The 14409-nt window shown below is 43.4% G+C and overlaps 1 protein-coding gene across 2 annotated transcripts in view; it reads left to right on the top strand.

The window, feature by feature from the left end:
- Positions 1-12311, top strand: part of LOC133137862 (programmed cell death 6-interacting protein-like) — a 32786-nt gene extending 20475 nt beyond the window's left edge. The window contains exons 8-18 of one of the 2 annotated variants that reach the window (XM_061256254.1): positions 517-739; positions 1226-1349; positions 2481-2658; positions 2956-3067; positions 4539-4708; positions 6327-6575; positions 7207-7341; positions 8499-8593; positions 9482-9599; positions 11322-11542; positions 11702-12311. In XM_061256254.1, the coding sequence (XP_061112238.1) occupies positions 517-739; positions 1226-1349; positions 2481-2658; positions 2956-3067; positions 4539-4708; positions 6327-6575; positions 7207-7341; positions 8499-8593; positions 9482-9599; positions 11322-11542; positions 11702-11843 (1767 nt within the window). In that variant the 3' untranslated portion in view covers positions 11844-12311. Of the gene's footprint in view, positions 1-516; positions 740-1225; positions 1350-2480; positions 2659-2955; positions 3068-4538; positions 4709-6326; positions 6576-7206; positions 7342-8498; positions 8692-9481; positions 9600-11321; positions 11543-11701 lie in introns of those variants that run through there. The other variant, XR_009709633.1, reaches the window with a different exon arrangement.
- Positions 12312-14409: the final 2098 nt, after the last annotated feature.

The raw sequence follows: 14409 nt of genomic DNA, 5'->3' as shown, positions 1-14409 counted from the left end.
CAATGTCATTCTTATTGGCAATAGCATATACCTGTAAGTGAATTACATGTGATGATGAAATGGATGGATGCACCTAAAGCTGCATTGTCACCTACCTAGTTCTCTGCAATAATTTAAGTAATTTGTGAGGGACTTGGGGAAACTCTGAAACTCTTGAGTTTTTCCAGTTTGGTAGTCCTTCCTTAGCTTCCTTAATTTACACAAAGGCAATATTTAAGCTTTTAATTGTGATGTTTATATTTATTTTGAGAGACTAATAGAATTATTTTGACAAATTGCTTGTTTAGCAGCCTCGGTCTACAGTGGCTATTCTTAACCACTACTTGCGCTTATTTACTTTATGATTTGTTGAGCTCTACAGAGTTAACAGAGTTAAACATGCTGCCAATTTCTCTAGGATAAATTGTTACTAAGGGTACCCATAATTACCCAGGTTTAATTCATTTGTGAGTGCTTTTTTTGGGGTTTTATTTTGACTTGATCAAATATTAATTTGATATTTTTCCATTCATTCAGAATGCAATAAGCCAGTTGAAAACAGTAACGTCTCGCTATAATGAGTATGTCAACGTGAAGGATCTGTCAGACAAGATCACTCGTGCTTTGTCGGCTGCAAAGAAAGACAACGATTTCATCTACCATGACCGTGTACCAGAAACAAAAGATCTGGACCGCATTGGAAAGGCTTCCCTGGTGAAGCCGACAGCCATTCAGATGCCCATAAGCCAGAAGTTTACTGGTAAGAACTGATGTGCCTGAGATGAATTTAGTAATTTTCTATCATAATATAACATCATGATCTTATTAGTCTCAATTATGCTTAAGATATATATCCATGTCCAACAAGCATATCAATAGATGTTAGTCAGCATACAGTCCCCTCCAAAAGTATTGGAACAGCAAGGCCAATTCCTTTGTCTTTGCAATACACTCAATACATTTGGGGTTGAGAAAAAAAGATGAAGTAAGTAATTTTGGCATTTACTTTTATGAATGTATCAGTCAGAAAGTTCCTCACTTGTAAGTGGGCTCTCATTATATTTTGTTTAATTATTAAGGTGTTGCAGCAGAGATGTCTTTAATTTTATCTGTGAAATAGATCAAGAATAGATTGTTAGATAATTGTTTTTAGATTGTTTGTTCTACTCAGTTTGAGGAGTCAGATCAGCAGAATATTTTTTCCTTTTTTTTGAAAGTATATGCTGACATAAATGACTGTGTTCAGACTTATTCCAGAAGATGGTACCCCTGGCTGTGCAGCATTCTTTGAGCATATACAACCAGAGAAAGGCAGAAATGGTCAACCGCCTCATCGGCAGCATGAGAGAGGCTAGTAGTCTCTGCAGTGGGTGAGTCTCTATGAGAAAGGCTAGTAGCCTCTGCAATGGGTGAGTCTCTATAAGAAAGGCTAGTAGTCTCTGCAGTGGGTGAGTCTCTATAAGAAAGGCTAGTAGCCTCTGCAGTGGGTGAGTCTCTATAAGAAAGGCTAGTAGCCTCTGCAGTGGGTGAGTCTCTATAAGAAAGGCTAGTAGCCTCTGCAGTGGGTGAGTCTCTATAAGAAAGGCTAGTAGCCTCTGCAATGGGTGAGTCTCTATAAGAAAGGCTAGTAGCCTCTGCAGTGGGTGAGTCTCTATAAGAAAGGCTAGTAGCCTCTGCAGTGGGTGAGTCTCTATAAGAAAGGCTAGTAGCCTCTGCAATGGGTGAGTCTCTATAAGAAAGGCTAGTAGCCTCTGCAGTGGGTGAGTCTCTATAAGAAAGGCTAGTAGCCTCTGCAGTGGGTGAGTCTCTATAAGAAAGGCTAGTAGCCTCTGCAGTGGGTGAGTCTCTATAAGAAAGGCTAGTAGCCTCTGCAGTGGGTGAGTCTCTATAAGAAAGGCTAGTAGCCTCTGCAGTGGGTGAGTCTCTATAAGAAAGGCTAGTAGCCTCTGCAGTGGGTGAGTCTCTATAAGAAAGGCTAGTAGCCTCTGCAGTGGGTGAGTCTCTATAAGAAAGGCTAGTAGCGTCTGCAGTGGGTGAGTCTCTATAAGAAAGGCTAGTAGCCTCTGCAGTGGGTGAGTCTCTATAAGAAAGGCTAGTAGCCTCTGCAGTGGGTGAGTCTCTATAAGAAAGGCTAGTAGCCTCTGCAGTGGGTGAGTCTCTATAAGAAAGGCTAGTAGCCTCTGCAGTGGGTGAGTCTCTATAAGAAAGGCTAGTAGTCTCTGCAGTGGGTGAGTCTATATGAGAGAGTCTAGCAGCCTCTGCAGAGTGTTAATCTCTATAAGAGAGGCTAGTAGCCTCTGCAGTGGGAGAGTCTCTATGAGAGAGGCTACTAGTCTTTGCAGTGGGTGAGTCTATAAAAGAGTCTAGCAGCCTCTGCAGTGGGTGAGTCTATAAGAGAGGCAAGTAGTCTCTGCAGTGGGTGAGTCTCTATGAGAGAGTCTTGCAGCCATCTGCAGTAGCTGTACCAGGACGTAACCAAGATGTAACCCTGCTTCTCTCAGAGTTCTGGCCTCCCTGAACCTTCCTGCTGCCCTAGAGGATTTCTCGGGAGACTCCGTACCCCCATCCATCCTGGAAAAGTCCCGCTCCATCATCCAGCAGGGGGGGCAACAGAGCATTGAGGGCCTCATGAAAAACCTGCCGGACATGCTGCAGAGGAACAAGGAGATCCTGGACGAGGCCAGTGTTGTTATTGGTCTACTGTTTCATTAGCCATTAATCACATACACCTGTACCCACACCCACGTTTGACCACATCTATTAATAACAATCTTGTTTACAGCACTAAACCTGTATTAAGCAGACCCCACTATTAACCTCATCATTGTTAATACCAAAATATTAACCACTATTAAACTAGCCCACTGTTGCACACAGCCACTATTAATACACTCCAATGTTAATTTAAAGGTGAAATTCCTCTCCAACAGACTGCTCCAGCAGTGACAGCATAAAGTGTTGTTCTCACTTTTGTAGGCGCTGAGAATGCTGAATGTGGAGGAGTCAACAGATTGTGAACTCAGAGCCAAATTCGGCCAACGTTGGAACAGAACGCCCTCTGGGGAGCTTTACAAGCCTTTAAGAACAGGTACGGCTTCCATTTTCTGTAAGGTCTGCCCTGATCTCAGACCCTGCCCCTCCTTTTAAGCTTCCATGGCCTAAGCTCTACCTCTTCACAAATCTGTCACTCCCAGTCCCTGCCCCATCTGTTTTTTGTTTTTTGTTTTTTTACCACTCCCAGTCTCTTTAAGCCCTGCCCCATCTGTGTTTTACCACTCCCACTCTCTGTAAACCCTGCCCCATCGGTGTTATTTCACTCCTTATTTCTCTCTATAATGTGGGTTATACACTGTGCAATATTGACCGTCTTTTATGTTGGTACATGTCACATTGTGTGACGTAGTCCCAACAATATGATACACATAGCACTCTTTCATTGCTGTCACACTGTGCGATAAGATCCAAGAATTCTATTATAAGAGCAGAGATTTCATCCTTTGATTACAGATATTAAAATATCTGATACTGCCAGTCTTCCATCAGAGGCTAGGATTTTGGCTCACGACTAAACATTCTTCTACTATTTAGACATTTTGTCTGTGACTGCAGAATCATTGCAAAAATTGCAGTGTATACCCAGCTTAAGCCCTGCCCCATCTGTGTTTGACAACTCACATTTAAACAGTTTTGTCACAAATCGTACCACTGCCAAATGTGGCCTGTCACCATAAGCGGCAGTAGCTTTGCCAAGGCTTCCTGGCTGCTTTTCTTACCTAGCAAGCCATACAATTAGAAAATTTGGTGTCTTTAGTTAGGGAGGGCAAAATGGAGCTTTAGAATGGTTTGTGCACTTTTTAACTTCATAGCAGTGGTGAAACCTACAAGAACTAAGTGCTAGCGTGTTATTAGCCTTTACTGATCCCTGTATGAAAATATTGACTTGGCTATCAGTCAGAATTCTGTGAGTTCAAACTAGCACCAAATCAACCATAACTCCATACATGTAAACAATTAAACTGTTCCATAGGTTCCATAGGGATCCTGCTCTTATCATAGAGGATGGTAAAATGCGGATGATTAAAAGCCACAAAAACAGTCGGTTTATCACATTAAAATTGCAAATAAGGGCAATTATTTTCCAAAACATGTTAATTTAAGGTTAAACTGATATTGTAGACCTGGTGAAAATCCACTGGGATCGAATTGTTGTCTGTGTGAGGAGCATATCCGTGTCGGCTTCCATCTTTTCATTTATGTGCTTTTCAGCCCAGCAACTCACTAAACTGGATGTGTGCATGCTGGCGATCTTTAATAAACTGATATTTTCATCACAATATTCATATTGAACTTGGTGTAGGTTCAACATACACCAAGTATGATTTGTCTACCAAGGTTGGACTTTATGCAATCATAGGCTCGTCGCATCTGGTTTAATTCTTAATTTAATTGTGTTATTCATGCTATTTATTTATCTGAATATTTGTAAAATATCAGACATGAATGTTTTGTTTTTTTGTCATGAAGCAACAGTGTGTTATTTTGTTTGCACTGTATTCCAGACGGAATGAACTTTAACAGCCTTCTGGATAATACGCAGAAGTCGGACAGTCTGCTGCCTGAGCGGTACGCCATCCACAGCCCGATGATAGCCCTGCTCTGCAAGTCTGAGGCTGAGCTCAGAGCCGCCATCCCTTCTGCTCACCCTGCCAAGACCCTGCAGGGCAGCGAGGTTTGTAGCCGCCACCCACCACTGGGGACTGACTCCTCCCTTAACCCACTAAACCACCCACCACTAGGCTGAGACTCCTCCCTCAGCCCACTAAACCACCCACCACTAGGCTGAGACTCCTCCCTCAGCCCACTAAACCACCCACCACTAGGCTGAGACTCCTCCATTAACCCACTGAACCACCCACCACTAGGCTGAGACTCCTCCCTCAGCCCACTAAACCACCCACCACTAGGCTGAGACGCCTCCCTTAACCCACTAAACCACCCACCACTAGGCTGAGACTCCTCCCTTAACCCACTAAACCACCCACCACTAGGCTGAGACTCCTCCCTTAACCCACTAAACCACCCACCACTAGGCTGAGACTCCTCCCTTAACCCACTGAACCACCCACCACTAGGCTGAGACAGTAGGCTACTAATATTTACTAGTAGCCTATATGAAATTATCTTTGTAAGCATGCAAGACGTGTATTGTCATTGGCTATAGTTAGTATAAAAGTGCAGTATGGAATTTAAGTATGTATGCTTTCAGCAGAGTATATAATGAATTGAGAACTACAGTTTCACCTTCCGATGCTCTGTGGCCTTTTGTCCATGTTCAGTTCATCCATGTTTATTCCTTCCACAACCTGCTAATTTTGCAGGAATATTCCACCTGTTGTTCTATTGGTGGTGATATAATTTCCTTTTGGACCATCACTGGTGTCTTTTTCCCTCGTGAAGGTTTTCTTTTGTATGCTGCGTATCATCTTGTCAACTGTTCTCTACTTCCACTACTGTTTGTTTTATTAGAGGCCTTTCCAAAATAATTAATTTTGCCATTAATTAAACTCTGCATAGGCATTGGATTCCTATGCTGTAATACGGCATGAAGCTATAGCTATATGTGGTTTATCATTTTTTATTTACTTTTTTTTTATTAAGAATTTGTTAAAATTTTTTCCTTTTTCTCATAATTTGGTAGCCAATTATACCCTATCTAATCCAATTAGTGCTAGCTGGGGATACACCACCTTACAACCCCATCCCTCGGCAGCCTAGTAGGATCTTGCAACCCTGAGAGACACGCCTTCTCCAAGCTGTCTCGTCTCAATTAGACCAGTACTCCAAGGCACTCGGGGCATTGTATGCGGTCATCCCACTAACCCTGCCAAGTCCCTCCCCTGGAGCCAATTATGCCGCTCCACGAAAGCCGGCCAAACTTGGCTTTTTGGCAGGACCGGGAATCTAACCATGTCGTTTATCACTAAAATATTTATTGATCTGTAATTTGTTATCTTTTTTAGTTCCCTCACTATGTCACTCCTTATCTATTTCTAAATGCCTTGTAATCTGGACATGTAAGCATGCCATATTATTTCTAACCTTTTTTATGGGCATCTCCTAGTGCAAAATGGCAAATGAGGGCATTTCATTTATTTGACTGCATAATTAGTAACAGTCTTTGTAAATCGGTCATTAATGTGTTGGTATCTAAAACCACATAAGAGTAGCAACAGAGCGATGTTGCGTTGTGACTGTTTCCTTCATAAATCTGGCCTTAAGTGCTAAGGAGGCCAATCCCAGGGGCAGTTACGTGCTTTCTCTGATGCCATTGGCTGTGTGCTCCCCAGGTGGTGAGCGACCTGCGGACACAGCTGGACCATCTGGACGAGATGAAAAAAGAGCGAGAGCGAATCGAGAGTGGCATCAGGTCGGCGCAGTTCGATATGACTGCGACCTTCCTGAGTGCCCTGGCACAGGATGGCACCATCAGTGAGGAGGCCCTGTCTACCCGTCAGCTGGAGAGCACCTATGGGGGATACTCACAGGAGGTGCAGAAGAGCCTCCAGACCCAGCAGGAGCTTCTAACCAATGTGCAGGTGGGTACCGCAGTGAGACCCTGCTGAAAAAAACAGCTTGAGCTCGGCTTTGAAACACCTGGTAGCTGGTTGACCAGTTCAGACCAGCTCCATACTCAACATGGTTTTACCCACTCAAGCTATGTATTGAAACAGCTGGTAGCTGATCATTTCAAGCTGGTCATAGCTGGATTCTACACCAGGGGAAATGCATGTACAGGTGGGTACCACAGTGAGACCACATGGCTGTGCAGGCGGGGTCCACAGTGAGACCACATGGCTGTGCTGGTGGGGTCTACCATGACACCACATGACTGTTCAGGTGGGTAATGCAGTGACACCACATGGCTGCATTACTATACTCTAAAAAGTTATGAATTTATGCCCTAGTGAGGCACATTGTCATAAATATAAATATAATTTAGTCACAGAATATGTGAAAATTGTGGAAAAACAAGTGAAATTGTCAAGACACCAGATTAATATTATGCTGCTTGGTAGCAAAGTTTGGGCATTTTCCTCCACAGTATGAAAATTAAGATTATATGAATTATGAAATATGCTTGGTTTGAGTGGAAGTTTACTGAATGACATTATTCATAATGAAAAGGTGTTTGGCAACAACGTAATGCAGTGCGGTTCTGTCTGACAGACGTTGCATCAGAAGTTCTCCGGTATGAAGCAGACAAGCACAGAGTCCATGCAGAGGGAGGAAGTGATGATGAAATTGGCATCGGCTTATGACAGTTACATGGAGATCTCCACCAGCCTACGGGAGGGCACCAAGGTGGGCATGGGTTGCCTAGTCCATAGACATTTTGGGGCCTCTAGGAGGTGCCTAAGCAGCAGTAACTCAATGGCTGACTTTGAAATCAAAATTAACACTGGTTGCAACTTCAAGTATGATGGGTTTAAGTCATCAGCATTCTTGTGAATGAATGCTCAACAATAACTGTTACTGGGCAGTGCATGTTGCCAGGCCTTCCTATGTTCTGTGTTTGCAACTTTCACAAAAGCTGTTCCGTTCAGGTTTGCTAGCAAGCTTGTTAATGTAGCTAGCTAGCAAATAGCCTATATACAGAGAAATACAACAAGCTGCCTCTTATCTGGTGCACTGAATACCAGGCCTGTGTTCATGGTGGGCAGGCACCTTTATGAATTGGGCCATTCAGAACCATTGCAAACATTCTTTTGAGAAAGGTCATCAAATTAGACCTAGCTTTCCATCTGTGATGAATCTGTGCACAATAGTGAATCTTGAGTTCGTTTGGAACTGCTGAATCCCCTGGTTTAAGTATGGTTGAGTGTCATGTCCAGTGTGCCACTATGCCTGGTGATCTGTTTACACAGTGAGAAGTAAACACAGTGAGCACAGTGAGGAATGAACACAATAAACACAGTGTGGAGTGAACACAGTGAAGAGTAAACAGTGATCAGAGTGAGGAGTGATCACAGTGAAAAGTAAACACAGAGAACACAGTGAGGAGTAAATACTGTGAGGAGTGAACACCATGAACACAATGAGGAGTGAACACAGTAAACAGTGAGTAGTGAACACACTGAGGAGTGAACACGGATAACACAGTGAGGAGTAAGCACAGTAAACAGAGTGAGGAGTGAACACAGTAAACAGTGAGGAGTGAACACACTGAGGAGTGAACACAGAGAACACAGTGAGGAGTAAACACAGTAAACAGAGTGAGGAGTGAACACACTGAGGAGTTAACACGGAGAACACAGTGAGGAGTAAACACAGTAAACAGAGTGAGAAGTGAATACAGGAAACCGTGAGGAGTGAACACAGTAAACAGTGAGGAGTGAATACAGTGAGGAGTGAACACACTGAGGAGTGAACACGGAGAACACAGTTGAGGAATGAACACAGTCAGAATCAGCTGTATGTTCTGTTTTTTATCTAACTTAAGATTCTGCTCTCCCCCTCAGTTCTACGCTGACCTCACAGTAGTCCTACTGAAATTCCAGAACAACTGCAGCGATATAGTTTTTGCACGAAAAACAGAGCAGGATGATTTGATGAAGTGAGTGCTACTCCTTGGTGAGATGAATTGCAGTGCATGAAACGTGACTCTGTCCTGTGTCACTGTCCTGGTGATGCATTTACAACCTTTGGAACCTGGTAATCCTCCCATTTTTACTGTTTGTCAAACAGCATTACAGCATCTTCAACCAATTGCAATGTTAATCCCAGTTTACTCATCAGCACTCTTTGGCTTTGTGTGTAATTTCCTACCGATACATCATTCTGACTAAGGTCCTTATGTGATTTTTTCCATGCCCTTATCTGAAGGTGTATGTGTGAAGATGGTGGGTGGATCTGGATGAGTTGTCATGCTAGGGTGATGGTTGTGCATCTGTCTGTGCCCTGCTGAAAAAAACAGTTGAAATACGTAATTGTTTTGGATTCAAATACTTTGCTATGCTTTATTGATACTATGTCTGGTGTATGAAATACTCTCAAAAAGTGCAAATCCCATCTCATGGTGGTTGGCCTTGGTTGGCTTGATTGCACCAGGCAAGCTGAATCGAACACAGAAGTTTTTAAAAACAATTACGTATTTGAGTCTGGTGTCTGGGTCTGGTTGTATGTGTGAAGATGGTGGGTGGATCTGGATGAGTTGTCATGTAGGGGGGTTGATTGCTGTGCATCTGTCTGTGCCTTGCTGAAAAAAACAGCTCAATCTAGGCTTTGAAACAGCTGGTAGCTGGTTGATCAGTTCAGACCAGCTCCCAGCTCGACATGGCTTAGCTGGTTGACCGGCTACCAGCTCTGACAAGCTGCCTTGCACTAACTGGTTGACCAGCTCATATGCAGCCTGACCAGCTTCATAACCAGCTTGACCAGTTACATTTTCAAGCTGTCATGTAGTTTGAATGGATGAGTGATCCATCTTGTGTGCCTTCCACAGGGAGATCCAGCTAACACTTGCACAGGAGCCTAGTGCACCTTCCATCCCCCCAGCCACAACGAACCAGGCCAGCGCCAGCACCCCGAGCAGACCTACTCCTGCACCCAGAACTGTCTATGTAAGGACCACTCTTACTGCCCTGCCTGTGACTTCCTCAAATCTAATCCCGGTGCAGCCACAATAAGATCCGCACAACCGTTGGGCCCTTGAGCAAGGCCCTTAACCCTGCATTGCTCCAGGGGAGGATTGTCTCCTGCTTAGTCTAATCAACTGTATGTCGCTCTGGATAAGAACGTCTGCCAAAATGCCAATAATGTAATGTAAATCAGTAATTTAATGGGCTTATCTCACATTTCTGGGTAGGCAAACCGGAAGGAGTGTTTACTTTCTTCCAGTAGCTTTGTTCTGTGCACTTCTTCACAGAAAATGGCTGAGTTCAGCAAACAGCATGGGGCAGCCAGTAGCCTAGTGGCTACGGTACATGACTGGGACCTGGAAGGTTGGTCGTTCAAGCCCCGGCGTAGCCTCAATAAGATGTGCACAGCCTTGAGTCATTAGCCCCACATTGCTCCAGTGAGGATTGACCCCTGCTTAGTCTAATCAACTGTAAATCCCTTTGGATAAAAGTGTCAACTAAATAACAAATAATTATTATTACAGAACTTTGGTTCAGAAGCAAATAAACTTGCAGTGTTCACGCTGCTCCATCTCCAAGAGGAAACAACCTGATTTTTCCTTTTATTTGTTCCTAGCGGACACCACAGAAAGTTGTGAATAAGGCCATTAGGAAAGATGGAGATCACAATAAACAAAAACAAGCATCTTCAGTTTGCTAAACCTCATTGCAATTATGATTGGAAATTAATGCTGTGGTCAGATGGGACCAAAATTTAACGTTTTGGCCATAAACACCATCGACATGTTTGGCGGCAAAATTGAATGCATACAAGCTGAAGCACCTCTTACCAACTGTCAAATCCGGTGGTGGGTCACTGATGTTTTGGAGATGTTTTGCTGCCAGTGGTCCAGGGGCACTATTTAAGATCAATGGCACAATGACTCCAAGCATTTATAAAAATCCACACAGAAATGGTTAAATACCATGTTCTGCAATGGCCATCTCCATCTCCAGATTTAAATCCCATGGAAAATCTGTGATTTGAACTGAAGAGGGGGGTATACCAAGGATATAAATGATTCTGAAAAGTTCTGCATGAAAACTGGTCAAAAATCTCTATACTTATAGGAAATTATAGGAAAATGTCATCTTGGCCAGGGGTGTTTGCACAAAGTATTAAACCAGGGGTGTCAATAACCGTGGAACCAGTTTTTTGGGGGAAGCACATTTTTTATTTAAAAAAAAATGTTAGACTTTGGTGAATTCCATTGAATTATTAATAAAGTCCACTACTTTATGTCAATATTTCTCAGCTTACAAGCACTTTTTGCGCATGTTTATCAAGGGTGCCAATAATTCTGTACTCTGGAGAGGATTTAGTGCCAATATTATTTACAAGTGCATTGTAAGCATATGTGACTTGCAAAAACCCAATCCAAGTGTGTTTTGCAAATTATTTGCATATTTTCTGAATTGCAAAACAACAAATTCTGTTTTACTGACGCAAATCATCTGGGCACTATTTTTCCATGTACAATAGAAAATGCACCAACCCTAGTCGTTGTAGTGTATATATGTAGTGTAGTTCGGTGTGTTCTTCCTGAATGAAGTTTTCAAATGAAGTATTGGAGCACAGCCCCAGTTTCAAGCTCACCCTGTACTTACTGTGTGTTCTGTAGTGTGTATTATTCTTTCATCTGGAGCTCATTTTCTGTCCTGCAGTCACAGAACAAGCCCACCCCACCACCCAGGCCTCCACCACCATCCATCCCACTAGCAGCCAAATCTGCCCCACCCTCCAGCACTTCCCAACCCCAAGCTAGCTCTACCCCTGCCGCCAGCCCTGGCACAGACCAAACCAGTTCCACCACATCTGTGGGAACGCCTGGGTTGACATCGCAAGCACAAGGGCCTCCATATCAAACCTATCAGGGATACCCTGGGTAAGTACCCTTACACACTTTACAACAGTGAAGACCCTTCTCAGACTAAAATTCCCCTTCAAGATTTTGTATTAGCTCTGACAAAATTCATTATTGGCAGATAGGCAGTTCGCAGACCACTTCGGACCACTTTGATAATGATTGTTCTCATTCATGCAGGTTCTTCCCGATGCCCATGGGTTGGAGCCCCTTTCCCTATGGTCAGTACAACATGCCCTATCTCCCCTATCAGAGCCAAGGACAAGTTGGCTATCCTGCAGCCTCTCCACCTCAGCCACAAAATCAACCCAACTACCCCTAGGGGAAGCTCCTCAGGGCCATAGGCCTACTTAAGCTAAAACCTCACTGACCTTCTAACATAAGCATGATCTTTCCCCATTACTTTGTTTTCGGTTTCTAATCCTGTTAAAAACAACTTTTGTATGTTCTCGCCGTAGCTTCCTTGGAAAGAAAAAATGGTGTTTGGTGTTGGGAAATACCATTGATAGCAAAAGCCAATGTTGTCTTTTAGCACAGCCAACAAATCCTCCTTTTTTGGTGAATTTTGGTTAATTTGTCCATTCTTTATTTTAATGTTTTCTTAGATGTCTAATCTTTTTTGGGGCCAGATATGGAAGTTTAGTCAGCTTGGCTTCATATTTGTGTCTACTATAAAACCAATGATATCGATATCACATGGTAAACTGACCATTCAAATTCTGTTTTTGTTAACATAAACTGTGTGTTGTTTCTTGTTCCATGATTAAAACTACTGCATTTCTTATGATAACAGGTGTGTGCTGAAAAATGTGATTTCTTCTTTCACACTGCGAACATGCTTTTTATTTTTGTATAGGGTAAGGTTGAGGGAAAGCACAACATAGCCTGCTTTGCAGATTACAATTCCTGGGGGGTATATATCATGAAGGAGGATTACTATATACCCCCCAGGATTTGTAATCTGCACGGCAGGCTAAATTGAGCTGTCTCTCAACCTTGTCCTTTACAAGAATGCACAAGTGGCTAATTGTAATGTTTTCCCAAGCAGCATTCATATGCTTCTTTATTGGGTTAGCAAATCATGATAAGGGATATACAGTACATTTCTATTAATTGATACATGCCTAGCTAACCATGTGATCCAAGCGAGCCAGTTCCTGTTTTCTCCACACTTTCCTCTTTCCATCACTGGTACATGTTGTTTTTCATCTCATTAGTGTGTAACACTTCTGAGGTTATGCTTACGTAGTCTTCTCTTGATAGTTCTTTGAGACATCTACGTCTACACCCTGGAGTATTCTTGATCTGTTGAACAGTTACAAAGGAATTTTTTTTCAAAAGAATATTCTGGTCCTCCATGGTCTACCAGATCATTTGCCATTGCTGAGCTCACCAGTACGCTCTTGCTTCTGAAATATGGTGGTTGATGTTTCCTGGGTCTTTTCAACTAGGTCATTTTAAAGACAACATTTCAAACATTATAGGTCACTATATGTTTGCATTAGCTTCCATTGAAAATAGCAAAATTTGAACCTCAATATCTCATTGCCATTTTGCATGTCCATTACAATGTAATGGGCTCGCCAACTACTTATTTGGGCATACATAGCTATGGTGCACCATTTCTGTGTTATGGCTACTCCCTAAAAATTTAGAATACAAAATTGACTTTTTCTTCTGCAAAAATTTTAATCCAATGGATTCCTGCACAAGACCACTATGCCATGACCATATAGTTTATAAAATTAAATTTATTTATTAAAAATCTACATTTCCAGAATGAATTGTCCATAGACTTATCATGGGGAGACACAATTCTTACATAAATCAGGCATAAAACGATCTAGCAGCAAGCAGCCAGTCTAAGTCTCACTGACACTGACTGTCCGTTTTCAGAACTCCACTTCTAACCCCCGGAAACTATTCTCTATTTTCTCCTCTCTCCTCAGCACACTGCCTCCTCCACCTCAGTCCTCCTTCGCTGCTGAAGACTTTGCTGATTTTTTTGATGAGAAGGTCACAGACATCCGCAGATCCTTTACAACCACCGCCCCCCTCTCTGTGCCCTTCCCCCCCCCTCTTGGCCCATCCCTTCCTTTTCCACTTTCTCTACCCTTACAGACTCTGATGTTTCTCAACTCCTGCTCTCCCACCGCCCTACAACCTGTGCCCTTGACCCTATCCCCTCTTCTCTTCTCCAGACTATCACACCTGACATTCTCCCATGTGTCACCTCCCTTGTCAACTCCTCCCTGTCTTCTGGCTGTTTTCCATCATCCTCCAAGAGGGCCCAAATCACCCCGCTGCTAAAAAAGCCTACTCTGGATCCCTCCATCATCCAGAACTACCGCCTGGTATCTCTTCTTCCTTTTCTATCTAAAACCATAGAACGAGCCGCTTCTAGTCACCTTTCCTTTCTTTTCTAACAACAACCTGCTAGACCCCCATCACTCTGGCTTCAGATCTGGTCACTCGACGGAGACCGCGCTCCTCTCCGTCAGTGAATCACTCCATGCCGCTCTCCTCTGTCCTCATTCTTCTAGATCTCTTTGCTGCCTTCGACACTGTGGATCACTCCATCCTCCTGTCCTCCCTGTCAGCAACGGGGATCTGTGGCACAGCCCTAGACTGGATTGAGTCCTACCTCTTTGGTCGCTCCTTCCAGGTTGCCTGGGCTGTACGGCCCCTTGCCACAGGAGTTCCCCAGTCCGAGGCCCGCTTCTTTTTTCGCTTTACACTCGTAAAGTGACATCCAGAGCTGGATAGACAACCACCATCTAAAGCTCAACCCAGGTAAGACTGAAATGATATTCATCCCTGCTAGTACCTCTCCCCATCTGGATCTCTCCATTTCCCTCGGGGATACCACACTTACGCCATCACCCTGG

The sequence above is a fragment of the Conger conger genome, chromosome 1 (genome assembly GCF_963514075.1).
Source record: "Conger conger chromosome 1, fConCon1.1, whole genome shotgun sequence".
NCBI lineage: Eukaryota > Metazoa > Chordata > Actinopteri > Anguilliformes > Congridae > Conger > Conger conger.
This window is presented reverse-complemented; position numbering and strand designations above follow the sequence as displayed.